The sequence below is a fragment of the Leptopilina boulardi genome, unplaced genomic scaffold (genome assembly GCF_019393585.1).
Source record: "Leptopilina boulardi isolate dan_hultmark-lab unplaced genomic scaffold, ZJU_Lbou_2.1 LbouV2_48, whole genome shotgun sequence".
Taxonomy (NCBI): Eukaryota; Metazoa; Arthropoda; class Insecta; order Hymenoptera; family Figitidae; genus Leptopilina; species Leptopilina boulardi.
Window position 1 is genome coordinate 201,797 of NW_026137992.1, and position 15,948 is coordinate 217,744.

At 26.4% G+C, this 15,948-nt stretch overlaps 1 protein-coding gene across 4 annotated transcripts in view; it reads right to left on the minus strand.

The window, feature by feature from the left end:
• The window catches only part of LOC127289601 (chondroitin sulfate proteoglycan 4), a 59,118-nt gene that overhangs the window by 25,634 nt on the left and 17,536 nt on the right, over window positions 1-15,948 (minus strand). For 2 of the 4 annotated variants that reach the window (XM_051317623.1, XM_051317622.1), the window contains exons 3-6: window positions 15,482-15,801; window positions 14,618-14,715; window positions 5,249-5,987; window positions 428-591 (exon numbers count right to left, since the gene is read on the minus strand). In XM_051317623.1, coding sequence (XP_051173580.1) covers window positions 428-591; window positions 5,249-5,330 — 246 coding nt within the window. In that variant the 5' untranslated portion in view covers window positions 5,331-5,987; window positions 14,618-14,715; window positions 15,482-15,801. Of the gene's footprint in view, window positions 1-427; window positions 592-5,248; window positions 5,988-12,647; window positions 12,759-14,617; window positions 14,716-15,481; window positions 15,802-15,948 lie in introns of those variants that run through there. The other 2 variants (XM_051317626.1, XM_051317625.1) reach the window with 2 other exon arrangements.

The window sequence follows — 15,948 nt, forward strand, 5'->3', positions numbered from 1 at the left end:
AATAACTTTACTTTTTTAAATTTTCGGGACGCTTGAATTTTCTCCACATTAAACTTGTTGGAATTTTTGTGGTTTATAATTAAAAATGCAATAATATTTAATTCGCAAAAAATTCGAAAGGTTTTATTGATGCATCGAAAATTTTCAAAAAAAAATTTGACATTAGCAACTCATTCTTTTTCATGTATTTAATAATTCTTTTCGTATACCGTGAAAATTGTTCAAGTCAAAATTGTTTTTGAAGGATATTTTTGAAAAGTTGATAATGTCGAGCAATTTTTTGCGCTGAATAACAAAGGGAATGAGGCGAAAACTGAGCGCCAGATCTTAATTCGTTGCGGCAGCTGTGTCGAGCGAAAAGTTAGAATTGAAGCGTGTTAAGGAGGATGGTTTCTATAAATAGAGAGAAATAAGAAGTGAAACGAACCTTTAATCTGCCAGCCTCAAGTTTGATTAAACAATAATCTGTCTTTCCAGCAGCTAATAGTATCATCGCGTCCGACAGGTGTGTTCTAAATCGGAAGCTAATGTCAGTCGCACCTTTTGCTTCTTGCACCGGTAAATGGATGTAACTCGCTCCATAAAACGATACTGCAAACAGAAAATAATTATGTAATTAATAAATAGAAAAAATATATTTTTATCACAAAAAACATTTTATCGCACATTTCATTTTTTTCTATAATGACATATTTTTATTAAATAATGATAAATAATAACAATTTATAAATTAAAATGAAATTTCAAAAATGAAGTTAAAAATAAACTAATGATCACTATAAAAATGTAATTTGAATTTAAAAATAGCTCATACATCTCAGCTAATTGTATTTATGCGCGTATAAGTTGCAATTAACGTGATAAAAGTTTATGATCGCAGAATCTCCATTAAAACGCTATGCATACAATGCACTTGCTATAAATTCACTAACTCCCTCATATTATTAATCTTGCATCGTGCTAATAAATATGTCCGTCATTCTTTTCACGTTCTATACAACGTCAAGTTGTTTCATGTGAGTCATCTTTGAACCTAACATAAATCAGATACTTTTAGAAAGAAAAAAAAAAAAAAAAAATTCAAAGAATATTTTTCAAATTTTTCAAAAATTTGTATAATCAAAATTTTATTTTAAAAAAATTATTTATATTTCTATATTTAATATATTATTTCACATTTTACTGAATTAAAGCTTTATAAATTATGAGAGAATGGGTCAGTAAAGCTTAATAATAAACTATTTACTTCCATTAAAATAACATGAAAGTTTTATACTAATTTAAACAACTGTGAAATTCACATTATATAATTTATTTTCAATTTGAATTAACAGGCTCTGACATTCATTAATTAAAATGGAACACCAGCGAAAAATTAATAGTACTTAATTGAAACTATTTCCTCATTAATCTTTGCGTATATGAACTTTTAATTTAAAAAGTTTCGAAAATGTCAGAAAATTTTAGATACGCGGGTACCCTACAAGAAGTGAAAAGTAGTTGAGAGAAATTTTCAAATAAAAGTAATAAAAATATGATTAAGAAAAATAAAACTAAAATATAAAGTCATATATATATATATTATAAGTTATAGACAAGTTGATTTAAGTTTCAAAATTCTTGAAGTAAATTGGAATAAGCCCTAAAAAGTTGAAGCAAACTATAATTAAATTATTGTACTATCATATTGTTGTAAAATAATTTTTTCAGGATAATTTGAATAGATAATTTTATTATACTACGTCACAACACGTTTTATCCAGAATATCTTGAAAAAATTATTTTACTATTATTACTGGTTGAAAAAACTTCAAGTAAATATTATACAAAAAAATAATTATCACATAAAATGATTCAACATATTATATAGAAAAAAAGACATAAATACACCCTATGTAATTTCAGAGGAGACCCTCCATCAACATAGTCATCATTAAACTCAGAAACTCATAAAGCAGTTCTAGAGATGAGTTTATTTATATTCTATTTAGTAAGTGATCTAAGAACATTTTCAAATCAGTATATAAACGGTATAACCGCATTCGAACCATTAAATCTACAAAATCTCTCTCTCGTTTCCCTTGTTGAGGGGGAAAAAGTGATTAAAAGAAAGAAACATATGTCGCTCTTACATCCCGCGATTTCTTTTAATAGGAATTTTCTTTTCGAAAAAGAAAATAGTAAAAAAAAAGAAGTAAGTGAAAAATATCATTGTCACTTTAGATGGGGTCTGTGTAATGCTTGCTTTTTGCCACTTCAGTGCACTCGAGTTTCGCGAATTTACTATCGCAGGAGTTATATGGTGCAGTATCGTAAAATCATAAAATTCCTGTGAACACGACCAATCGTTTTCATGAATCCAAACGATTTAAATGACTCTATTGCGCCGACAGATACAATACAATAATCAAAATAATTTTCAATGCGTATTTTTTTTTCTTTTTCTCTTTAATTTGGAATGTAGCAACATTTTTTTTAACATCAAACTTAATATTTCAAACCAAAATTCGTACAAATAGCGCCTCGAAAATATTTGCCATAACATTTAAAAACATATTTTTGAAAAATATAAATTTGCATATTTTTTTTAAGACCATTCTCTTATATATATTTAACTTAAATTTATTCTCTTATTCACATGAATACATTCATTTTTCAATTTAAATTCTTTTTCATCCTTTAAAACCCTTTTTTATTTATTTATTTTTTTAAATTCTTCTTTTTAAAGTCTTTCATTGTTTATAATATTTTTTAAAAAAGTTCCTTCTCTCTTAAGATGAAAATTTTCTGGATTATAAAAGAAAAAAAAACGAAAGAATTAAAAAAAAAATATTGTTAAAATAAATGTTTTCCAATTAAAAGAGTTTGTTCCAGTTTTTCGATAAATAAACATTGCAAACTTTGAGTTTAAAATTGAAAATTAATCTTTAATTTACAGTGAAGAATATTATATTACACATCAAATTTTTTTTTTTAAAAACATGTATTTTACATATATATTTTTTTATTATTAATTAAATAAAATTTTTATTTTATTTTTTTTTAAATAATTTAATTAAACCTTCAATTTTTTGTTTAATATACATTTTTCACTGCAAAAATAAACGTGGGTTCTGAGAATAAGATGAAAAAATAAAATCTTTTCATCTTTAAATAAGAGATGTTTGAAGAGTTCAAATTTTGATAAATAAAAACGACTTTGTAAAAATATTTAGAACGTCATTTTAAATTTGATGTATGTTTATGTCACCATTTTCAATTCAAAGAAAATTTCTTACAAGACGAAATCGTTTAGAAGAGAAGAGGGCAAAATAACATGAGAGGGATACATTTTCCTTGAGAAATACACTTGAAGGGTCCTTAAAAAGCAGCAAAAAAAAAAAGGGTAATTTTTATGTGTTCCATATCACTGCCCTAAGAACTTTGACATAAATAGGTCAGGGAAAGTAGTCCTTATAAATTAAAACCGAAACACTAGGGTGGAAAAGAAGGAGAGGTAAAAATCTCGGCTATGCCCTGAAGAAATATAATATATACGAGGCCTCCACCACTCCATCCCTTTTCCTCTTCATACTACTGTATTTTTTTTCTTTTTTTTAAATTTTTTACCCCAAAGTCTTGTACCTTTTTGCATTGTTCAACACAAAAATAATAACATTTTTCTTAAATTAAAAAATATTCTTTGAAAAGAAAAATAATATATCTTTTTCTATTTAAACAAATTTTAATTATTTTTTAAGTGAATTTAATGCCTTAATTAAAAAGAATCGATATTGTCTTTGGTTGTTGATTATATAAAATACATATAGTGAAATTTAGTTTTCAGAATACTCATCAGAAAACAGTGGGTATTTAGAAGAATGATGGGATGGAGCTTTTCGACGATTTGCAAAGCAAATTTAAATCAGGGGAGATTCTCTCTCGTTCATAGCTTTCAAGATGAATTTATAGGGATCAAGGGAGAAAAATAGATGGTATCTTTTTCTCATATAAGCAAAATATTTATTATTCTGCATATATATATATTAGTTTCCTAATAAGTACGAGTTTTTACAGTCGATAATTTTGTGGCGTTAGTCACTGAGGTATATAAATGTGTAAACCCTTTGAAAAAAACAAGAGCGAGGGAAGGAAAGTTTCAAGTTTCATTTGCCCTTTCGAGCCACAGAAAGAAGAATATTTTCACAGCTCTTGGTACAATTTCAAGAGAGAAAGTTAATGTCCTATAACCGAAAGGCGAAACTTTTCTGAAACTCCTATGCTATAGTAGTATGAATGAAAAGAGAGTGAATCAAACTTTTTTTTTCCGCGTAAAAGATTACTGGATGTATAAAAGAATTAACTACCCATTTTCCGGGAGTTTAAGTATAATAATAATTAATTACATACCTAATGTTTTTTTTTTCGAGAAATTACAAGAAAAGCTTTCGACATTATTAAAATATTTCATCTCGAGTATTTATTCTAAATTAGCAATTACTTTATTGTTTGAAACGTAAAGCAGAGCTCAGTTTCATGGAGCATAACAATAGATTACTAATTTATAAAACCACGATTCAAACACAGAGTCCATTAATAGCATTGTAATTACTGCAATTAGTTCACTTGTTTAACTAACCACACTGTATGCATTTTTATTTTCATATTATTATGTTTCTCAATAGATATAACTGTTTAGATATTATTGTTCAAAATTCTATTGTTATAAACCTAATATTCTCTGTATTATCATTTTCTAAATTATACAAAGATATGTATAATAAATTTTAAAAACATCATTACGAAATGAGAATGATTAATTATTAAATCATATATAATATAAAATGTATAAAAAAAAACATAAAATATATATAGGAAACATTTAAAAATTATTCATAAAAAATATGTGTTATTAATTATCATTTACATATAAAATGAACGGATTTTTCAATTTTTCATACATAAATTATATGCCAATAAAAATATTATAGGTATGATTTTTCACTACCCAATTAATTATTTTTATATTGTAAATATTTAATTTAGATTAAAAATTTTGAGCTATATGTCTCAATGTAAAAAATATACTCTTAATACGAGTAAAAAAAAACATTTTTTTATAGTTATAACAAAAAAAAAAAAACTCGAGATTCGACAAGCGACTATTTTTTTTCAGAAGATATGAAAAACAAAAAGTCTGATCTACATTCAAAGGGCAAAAACTTTGAAATTCTTAAGCTATGTGCATGACTTATGGGTTATACCTTACCTTTTTCATCTGTTTGGCAGTAACCCAAGAGGGAGGCCGCGAGTGCTAAGAACATTAACGGTCCCATGTCGTTGAGAAACATTAGAGTTACTTCTCTATATAGCTCTCTCTCTCTCCCTCTCTTTCCTATTCCTTCTTGAAACGAAAAGTTTTTTAAAAAGATAAACGACACTTCGACTGAACAATTCTGGTTATTGATTCTTTTCAATTTTACCGCACGTTCTATTAATATATGTCAATAATCGCACACTTTCAAAACATTAAATAAGCCGACACAGTAAGAAGAAAAAAAAACATTCCTTCACTTTTTTTTTTTTGGCAACCAGAGTAATAATTTCCTAAGGGTTAAAATATACGATTCGTGTTGATGTAGACGATTAAATTTCAGCAAATCCGTACCAACAATTCTATTCACCACATACAGGAAACGGTCGATGTTTCACTTGGCCATTCCAATTTTAATAGGCAAGAATTTCATTCGTGTTATCTGCGCCTCGAATTTAACGACTTATACAAAAAATTCAGAATATTGCATTTTATTCAGAAAAATATTGTATTTCACTAATTAATGAACTTTTTTTTTTTTTGCTGCTATGCAATTATTGAACCTCTTTTAACTATAATCACGATGGAAAAATGTTTGTAGCACTTCCGATAATGTTCTGAGGTTCGAGTTGGATGCTTGATAGACATTATGCACAATGAATCTTTTAGTTTTTCGTTAAAACTGACAGATTACCTAAAAATAAAGTGAGCTTTTGGTTAAAAAAAAAAAAAGAAAACATGTTTCCAAGCACTTCTTTACCATCCTCTCGTTTACTCTCTTTCTTTGTTTCTTTGCATCTCAGTCTACCAGTTGTACTTTTCTTTTCAATCTCTCTTTTTCTCCCCCCCTAAAAAAAAATACCCCGATTGTCTTTTACTTTTTCGAGACTTTGTCTAATGAAAATACTTCCACTATGTATACATATACTAAGTAAATTTACTTCAGGCCTTTAGTACCCACGTTAAACATGAAAATACTCCCATGCAAAATTTATACATTCTATTCTAAATCTAAATAGAAAGAAAACGACAGACATAAAAGAGAAAAATTAAAAAGCGGTACACCACTCGGAAAAGAGGAATTTCATTTTCTTTAACAACGAAATGGAAAAATGTTTTTCCAGACCAAACAATGCTCCAAACAGACAAAACACAATGTTTCTCTAGACCAAATAATGCTTCTCTAGACAAAATAATGTTTTTTCAAGACAAAACGATACTATATACTGCGATCAAAATAATGTCTCTACTATAACAAAAAGGGAATTTTATGCAGAATAAGTTCTTCAACTTAAAAGAAATTTTCAAATCGAAATAATAGAAAAATAAAAATTTTTTTCAATTATTTTATAAATCCATTAAAATATACTGAAAAAAATTTATTTTAAATCATTTTACATTTTTTTCAGTAGTGTAATTTCATCAATCTTTAGATTAAAAAAATTTTATTTTCCCCCTTAATTTTTCATCGCTTATGTTAGAACAAGATTCAATTATATTCATATCAAAGTAATTTATGGTGGGCTTTAAGCAACTTGAACTAAAAGCTGTTTACCTATGAGATTTTCTGGTTGACTGTGATTCGCTTCCATACCCCGAAAGTTTTCAGACCAAATTTAACTAGGTAGAACTAACATTGTGGATATATCAAACAATTCTTTGTTATTATTTTTAACTCTCTCTCTATTTTTTTTATCCGTAATGAATTAAAATTACAAATATAAAATTCAAAAGATTATTCATTAAATTTCATTTTTTACTTTACGATTTATTTTTCGAAAGTCTCTAATTACAATGTGCAAACATATATAAATTTTGACTTTAAAAATATAGTATTTCGATAAAAACATAAATCATACAAGGGATATCAGAATGTAATAAAATTTCGAAATTTTACATGATATTTTATGTTCGAATAATGTGTGACAACAATTTAATACTTGATTTCTATAAAATTTAAAAAAAAAAAAGAACAAAAATTTCATCACTTTGAATTTTATATTTTAATAAAGTTCGTTTTGGAATTTTATTGTCAGTAGAGTAAAATAAAGAAAGTTTAATAAGAAAACCGTGAGCTATGTTAAATATTTACTTTTTTTATAAATAAATATTATAATTTAAAGTTGAGTAAATTTTACTTTATATATTTTAACGAAAAGCAAATGATTGACAAAGATTGTTAAACGACGTTTTTATCATCTTCGTCTGTGGAGTTACAGAACAAATATCATATCTAATAAGTTTTCTTCAAGAATTGTCCTCCAGGGAGGAGGAAGAATAAAACAAGCCCAATTTCTAACCAATGTTAACTATCCCTTGAGAATGACTCGTCGTTTCTAAGGGATTACGATATACTGCCAACAAAATAATATCGAAATTACACGTTCATAATCATGTTTGAATTTAGAGAATATATTGCAAAAAATAAATTTTCCAAAATATAATAAACAATTTATAGAAAAATAGTTAAATAAAAATGGTTTTATACTTCAATTTTAGTATAGCGGTTATACATTAAATATATCAGATAAATCACTAAAATGATTGTGAGATGTCAATTAAAAGAATCATTTATATAAAATAACAAGATAGTTTAGCCGATTTCTAGGAGCTTTAAAGTGATTTCTAATAAACGAAAGCCACGAAAAGCTTTTCTTTAGAGCTCTTTTAATCAATTGAAAACGAGACTCGTCTAAAAGGAACGTTTGATCAATCGGTGAATTTAATCACGTAAACAGTGTCGAAGTCAATTTACTTTGAACCGCTTACGAGAAATTCACGAAATCTTCACACCTCACTAAAGAAACGATTTAATTCTTTATTTATATATAAATACTCTCGTTGAAAAATATATGTTTATTACAACTATTAATTTAATATAATATGAATTATATCGAAAAATTTTAAATAATTCATTTTTATATATAAATTTCAATAAAAAAATATTTCTTTGTAAACATATATATGAAAGTGCAATCAAACTGCATTTCAGAGATAAAAAATTTCGTTTACTGTTGAAAAAAAATCTCTGTAAATAATATCCTTGTATATATACTAAAAAGAAGTTGATTATATTAAAAAAAAATATTGATTTTTAATATGAATACTATAAATTTATTTATCCAATATAAAGCCACAATCTCGACCATATAAACAAAGAAGAATCAACTATATTCAAACATATTTTTATATACAATTTTTTTCCTAAAATATTTCAATCAAGTAGAAAGTTCATGAAACTAATATTTCATACTAAAAATATAACTTTAAAAAGTAGTATGCAAGAAAGTTTTCATACAAAAGCAATATATGTTATGAGTTTCATGTATAGTTTTTTTTTTTTTTTTTATATCAAAAATTTATTTATACTTTTGTGCACGTTTTGCAAACAAAAGTTTACACTTGTATTTTAGGTATCGAAATTTTTATCAACGAAATTGCGGTTTGATTTTTAAAATTATGATTTTGACTAAAAAGAAAAAAATAAAAAAAATCTTGTTATTTGCCTTGAATATGAGAAATCTGTTTTCAATTAAAAAATCGTTAAATAAAAAGAAAAACATGTTTCACTGAAATAAAATTCAATTTGTCTTTCTTTTTAATCGTGTGCGGTAAATTACTATTCTCTCTTTTTTTTTTTTGAAATGCGGGAATTGTTTGAAAATCTCCTATACAAATGACAACAAAAGCATACAGAAATCCACTTGGTCATATTATCCGAAACCACACAAGTGTTCATTCAAAATCTACAAATTAATAGGAAGGCAATCAAATCAATTAGATTAATTATAGCCAAAGTGACTATAGTATCTGTATCTATATATATATATATATTCTATACTGTCATGCTATACTCTAATGATTATGTGAATTCGAAAGCAGAATTTACAGTCTACGGATGCAATCTCAGTGGGAAATAGGTGGATTAAACGCGCCAAAATTTGCATCCGTAGGCCGTGACCGTTCATCTAACCGGTGAGGATTCGTGGATCCGTGTAATGGCTCACGTAGGCGAACCCTTGCATGCGGTTGAAATTTAAACCAACCAACCACCCACCAGCCACCCTATAACAACCATAGTTAAACCTTTCAAAGGACAGTGTTGAGATACCAAAAAGCAACCTTTTGTATATAGAAAAAAAAAAAAGAAAAACGAGAATTCAACAAAGAAAGAAAAGAACGAGGAAGTTATATACATTCCGGATATCCTAAAAAATTCTATTATATTCCAGTCCCGCTGTAGTAACACCGTCTTGACACTGAATTTAAGATGCGTCATTAAAAAAAATGTCCCCTAAGAAACCTCAATTTTACAACCGAGATTTACTAACTAGCAAAACAATTTTTTCCCAGACTTTTTTTTTACTTTTTATTTTATTCTTGATATTTATAAATGTGTTGAATAAAAATGTTGTATTTAATTAATTAATAATAATTTTCTGAATATGAATTATTTGGAATTTAATAATCAAATGAGAAATTATTCATTGATTGAATTAGGTGTACTAGTGAACATTTCTATTGCGAATTAGTTAGATTAGTTTCATCTGTGATATTATTTAATATCGTTTTAAATGTATATATGATTAAATTAAAAATTAGTTTCAAATTAAATAAAAATGCAGAAAAATTATTATAACTTTAAGCTTCATCATTTTAGATAAATATTTGTCTATTCCAGTATAAATCCAGGATAAATAAAATAAATATAAAAAATCAGATAAAAATAAATTTAAATTAATTATAAATTTTTAAAAATCACAAGTTGAATTGAAAATATTTTAAATTACCAAAAATCAACTGATTTGCTATCAAATATTGATAATTTGCAATTGTGAAAGTTATTACCGATAGTAATTGTTAGTATTTAATTACTTAATTAGAGTGGAAATTCGTTAATCAATTAACGTTTACTAATAATCAATAAGCTCATTTAATCTGAATTAAAGGAAAGTTATAATCTAATTGAAATTACTCTCTAAATCTGAATTAGTAAAAATGTTCACTAATTCCAATATTAGTAACTCACTTTTTGCTTCTCAATTAGTAAAATTTTACTAATTATTAGTAACTTTTAACTAATTCTAAAGCAAAAAGTGAGTCACTAATTTAAATTAGTAAACATTTTTACTAATTCAGATTTAGAGAGTAGTGAAATTATTTTTACTAATTATTTAAATTTCGCACTGATTAGTTAAATTACTATTTCAAATTGTGTTATCTCTTTAGACTAATTGACTAAATAATTACTACTAATATAAGTATTAGCAACTATTGATCATAAATTTTTGAGTATTATAATTAGCAAAACATGATAACAAAATTAACAGTTTTATATTCAACGATTAGTGGAATTTTTTCATTATTATTTATAGTACACTGCAAAAAGAAATATCTTATTTTAAGATATTTTGGTTGCGTTTTTAAGACATTAAGATGTTTAAGATATCTTGATGTCTTGAAAACACTACTAAAACATCTTAAAATAAGATACTTCTTTTTGCACTGTAATAGACATGAAACTAGAATTCTAATTCAATCATACAGTTTAATTTTAATTTAAGAGGTTAAGGGGATTTTGACTTTTATATACTTTTTAATACAGTTACAGAGAATTTTAAAATAAATTAATTGAACATAGTTTGATATTTTACTATATCTCATATAATATTTAGTCAGTTAAAATTGTCACTTAAATTTCATTTAATAAAAATCTTGCTCAACGATTGGCTTTTGAAAAATGTGAAAGATTAAAATTTTTTTCTCAATTTTACACCAGGTGAAAATGTATTTTTTTGACATTTCATTTTATTTTCAAAACCATCAGAAACATTTTAATTGCATTTTCGTCCAATCGATTGACGTTACGTTAATAAAATATCGCAATTTAGTAAAAAGAAATTTCACGAATATATATCCAAATACATATGTTCCACAGTTTATTAATTAATTATACATATAAATTGCGAATGGATCATTTATTTAAATCATTTATGTGTTTCCATTGAATGATGGTTCTACACAGTGCGCGTATTAGCTAATTGTTCATTTTCAACTATAAATATATTCATTAGTATTATCAATTTATAATAAATATTTTACCATGCATATTTCAATTAAGGATTATTTTTAGTTTTGTAGTTTAGATAAAAAATAAAATTTTATATTTATTTTTAAAAAAATGTACAACAATATTTAAGATTTAATTTAAAACAGGCTGTTTCACTTGATAAAAAAAAAGTTTAAGTATGCGTTTGTAATAAAACTTTTCTCAAAGTAATGCTAAATTAATTTTTTTTAATTTGCTACTTTTCAAGCCAATCGTTAAAATTTTAAAATAATTCACATAATTTAAACTTTTTGTTAAATTTTTTCTGAAATTCTCAAATGATTTTTATTCAAAATTGAATTAATCTCAAAAATTTCACGACAATCTAACAAACCCAACCTTTTTTCTCTATCCCTTACGTTGTCAAATTCACAAAAAACTACCATATTTTATAGATTGCTGGAGTAAAAAATTCCGAATGAATTTTCTTTTTCCATCACATTGAAATATAGGTATAAGGCACTTAATTCTTTTTTGTGATAAAAAAAAAAGATTCATTCAGCAATTTTTACATTCTCTTCATATATGAGATGATTCTTTATCTTTTTTTTGAAAAACCGTTAATTACTATATACGACTATTATGTGACTAAATATGTCAAACACTACTATTCTTTTTTGATTGCAATAATTAACATCATTCTGTAAATAACAGTAATTTTTTTTTCGCTAACATATTCTTTTTTAAAATTTTCGACATTAATCATAAAAAAAAATTCGCATATATTTTTTGATGAAAACTTATGTAAGATAAAATATATTGCCAGAAACTGATTCCTATTCTAACCATCGTCTTTTGAAATACCACTATGTATTCTCTAATCCCATAACATGTCCGCCCTCTCTCACTTCTCTTATATATCTCTTTGGGATATCAGAACATTCTCGGGGGCGGATTTATATTATAAGAAAAGGGAGATGGAATTTCCAGATCTACGAAAATTGGTGAAAAGATGTTTGTAAAAGAAGACACTGGTTTTTCCCCTTTTTTTGTGGATCAACGTATACATGAATATGTTGCAAGCACGTGATTATATCGCGCGTTATCGACCGTGTCGGACCGGCTTTCCTTTGCCAGCAGGAGAGATAGATAGAAGGGTAGACACGCGACCATGCGGACCATCCAGGCTCCACAAAAATTTTTTTTCGCGCACAAATTTATCACCAAATTACTTTCAACCAAAAGATATATATATATATGTATTTCAAATTTATAAACATATATTCTTTTTAGAGAATAAAATACCATATTCACTATACTGTATTTGGTCCAAGCACACAGGAGCTTTTTATAACTCGCGACACGAGAGAAAGAGAGAGAGACAGAGCGCTTTACACTCGTTCCTCAACTTTCGTCTGTCGCACGACTACTGGAATCTTTGGGGTAGACAGGGAGGCTGCGCGCAGGACCATTCCCGGCAACTCCTCGCTCCCCAGGTCCACGGCCATCGTATATAGAGTCTCTCTTCACCGACAAACTCTCATGCAAAGAAATTTCTTGGTGTGTGTTCCGCCTTCACACGTTTTATCTCTTTTTATCTTTTTCTCTCTCACTATTTCCCTCCACTGTGTTTAAATATATATCTATATATCCCAAACCTCTTATTCTCCCTTCTGTTGAAGGATTTCATTGGATACTCACTTTTTTTTTACCTTATATTAGTTATTATTATTAATTTTATTTGCTTACATACACCCTCTCACACCGCAGTTGTTCGCAACTTCTCATTTACTCAAAAGGATTTATTGAAGCATTTCATATGTTTTTAATCATGATAATGATGATAGAATTTGAGATATGAGTATATAAAAACACGAGAGTCGTTCAACATAACTACATATATGAGAGGTAAACTGAAATGACTACTTTCGTAAGGAAATTTAAAAACAAATTACAAGTTTAAAAAAAAAATAAATTTTCACCGTTATTATTCAATTATTATTCATCATCTCTAATTTCTCTACGCGAAAAAAAATATTTCAGACATAAAAAAGTTATTTAAATAAAAGCTAAATATTTTTATTATAACAAATAAAGTATTTTTTCGGTTCACTTGAATAGAAAACTTTTCAAATGGATTTTTTTTTTTATAAAAGAAAAATAAATTAAAATATACTATAAAGGATTTCGATAGAGAATTTAACGAATTTTACATTCGATGGTACGTAACATTGTTCTATATAACAAGATTTTAATTTAGTATTGTTTGAAAAGTAAAAAATCAAAGCATCTCGCAAAATTCGATATCCTTTTAGTTCTTTTTCAAGTCATAAAAATAAAACTTTGATTCTCTAATTTCTAAATGGAATTTAAAATTATTTTTTCTCAAATTAAAACGCATGTAATATATTTAAATTTTTTTCTTAAATGTAAAATTTCTTTCATGGAAACGGAAGTTTTTAACTTTCTTAATATTTTAATGTCACGTTTATTGGTAAATATTTATTTTTTTCGTACAAATATTACTAAAAGTTTATTTCCATTTCTTTTGAAATAATCTCATGACATTTAACTAAAAAGAGTATTTGCTTTCAACTGAATTGTATCCATTCACCTGCATCCATTCAATATATAGTATTGAATACACTCCAACCCCTCCTATTTCTATGGCTTTACAAAACCCTTCAGTCCCACACTGTTGTACATTTCAAGAAAATCAGAATCTACATTTCGAGAATAAGTCAGGACAGGATTGTGGTTTTCAGGGTTGTCACCAGTCCGAAATAGTGAATAGCCACTTTACTGTGTAACAATTTATTTAAATAGAATGAGGATGACTTTATTCCACTTTAATCAGAATGTTGATATAATGAAAGAGAAAACAATTGAAATAATTGGATTTCTACATGAAAAGTATTTTGATGAAGAGAGATGATCAAACAATAAGGACTTTGCTTACGTGTATAACTATAATGAATTAAACGACCAAAACAATTCAAATTACTCTAACAATTCTTTGTTAAATATTTATAGACCAAATATTTGGGATAATTGAACAGAAAGCATTTTCATTGTTTCGAAAATATTTCGAAAAGTAAAAAAAAAATGTTCACTTATTAAAGAAAAAAATTTCCTAAAAATTTTTAATTTGAGGTTATGGTTGAACCACCATAATTGGTATTATTTACTATATCCTTTTTAAACCGTATATATTTAAATAAAGCAAATATTGAAATCCTATATTAAATTGTATATATATATGACAAATGACTTACCAGAGTTGTAGAAGCAGAAAATAAGACGTCCAGTCGTCTTCTTCTTCTTCTCCTCATTTTACGGTGTGTTACGTAAATCATATATGAATGACCTCCTCCTGTAATAGAATTAGAAATATTTGTATAATATTACTGATTCTGAAAATTCGTAAAGAAAAATATTATGAAAAGAATTAATTTTATTCTTTAAAATAATTAGGAAAAGTTAAATAAAAACAATTATAATACTTTCTTATATACGATAAGAATGTAAAAAAATTAATAGAAAATAAATTATTGGTACCCAATTAAGCAAATCTTGGATAAATAGAATGGATCAGATAATATTTGAATAATAGTCACTGTGTATTAATCAAACTATATATTATTGGCTATTATGTTCTAATACACGAATATATATATAGAAGAGTAAGTAAGTTAGTTATCTTCTCTCAAATTTCACGTGAGATGTACATCTCACATGTATATACTACACAGTCTGTATATACTATAATTAGTGCGGTCAACCACCCTCCACTATATATTGCCTATTAAAGTGACTGACAGTTGAATACTATACCTATACTATAGTAAATAATGATAAATTTCACTGATCACAAAAATCTTCTTAAGAAATCTTTTAAAACAATGTTTACACGGAAAAACGTACAACTGAACGATATTATGAAATTTTACTTCCAAAACAACATAACGAATTGTTTACGATACGAAAATTGCAAATAATTCATATTTTATACCTGTGTCGTTCTACAGTAGGTGCAAGAGTAATTCCTACAATAAATTGTTTGCACCTACTGATTGTAATTATAATCAAAAAAAAAGTTATGAACCTGTAAAAAATTACAAAAGAATCATATTTTATACCTGTAAAATAAAACTTCTTATTTCTTTTGTCCTTATATTCTTTTCTTCTACTGCAAAAAAGTAGGGGAAGTCCATGATGGAAAAATTAAAAATTGGAAAAATTTTTTTTGAAGTGACGCAGATCCTTCCTTAAAGACGTCCAAGATGGAACTGAGTGCGTGCGGTGGGGAGTGCTAGCTTTTATACTTCGGACTCTGGTGGGGGGTAATTTTAGACGCTGATTGGCTGGCGCTCTAGTTATGAACGTCTACAAATATAGGTTGTTTTTTTTGCAAGTGTTGAGTGAGCAGTTGACTATTGAAGACGTAACATCTGTGCAGCTGAAAAAAATATTTTTAACTTTTATTCGTTGAGCTTTTTTATATTATTTACATAAATATCTCCATCACACTGTCGCCATCTTGCATTCAATATACATTAACGTAGATTATTATATAGGGTGCAAGCTTTCATTGTTTATTAGTAGT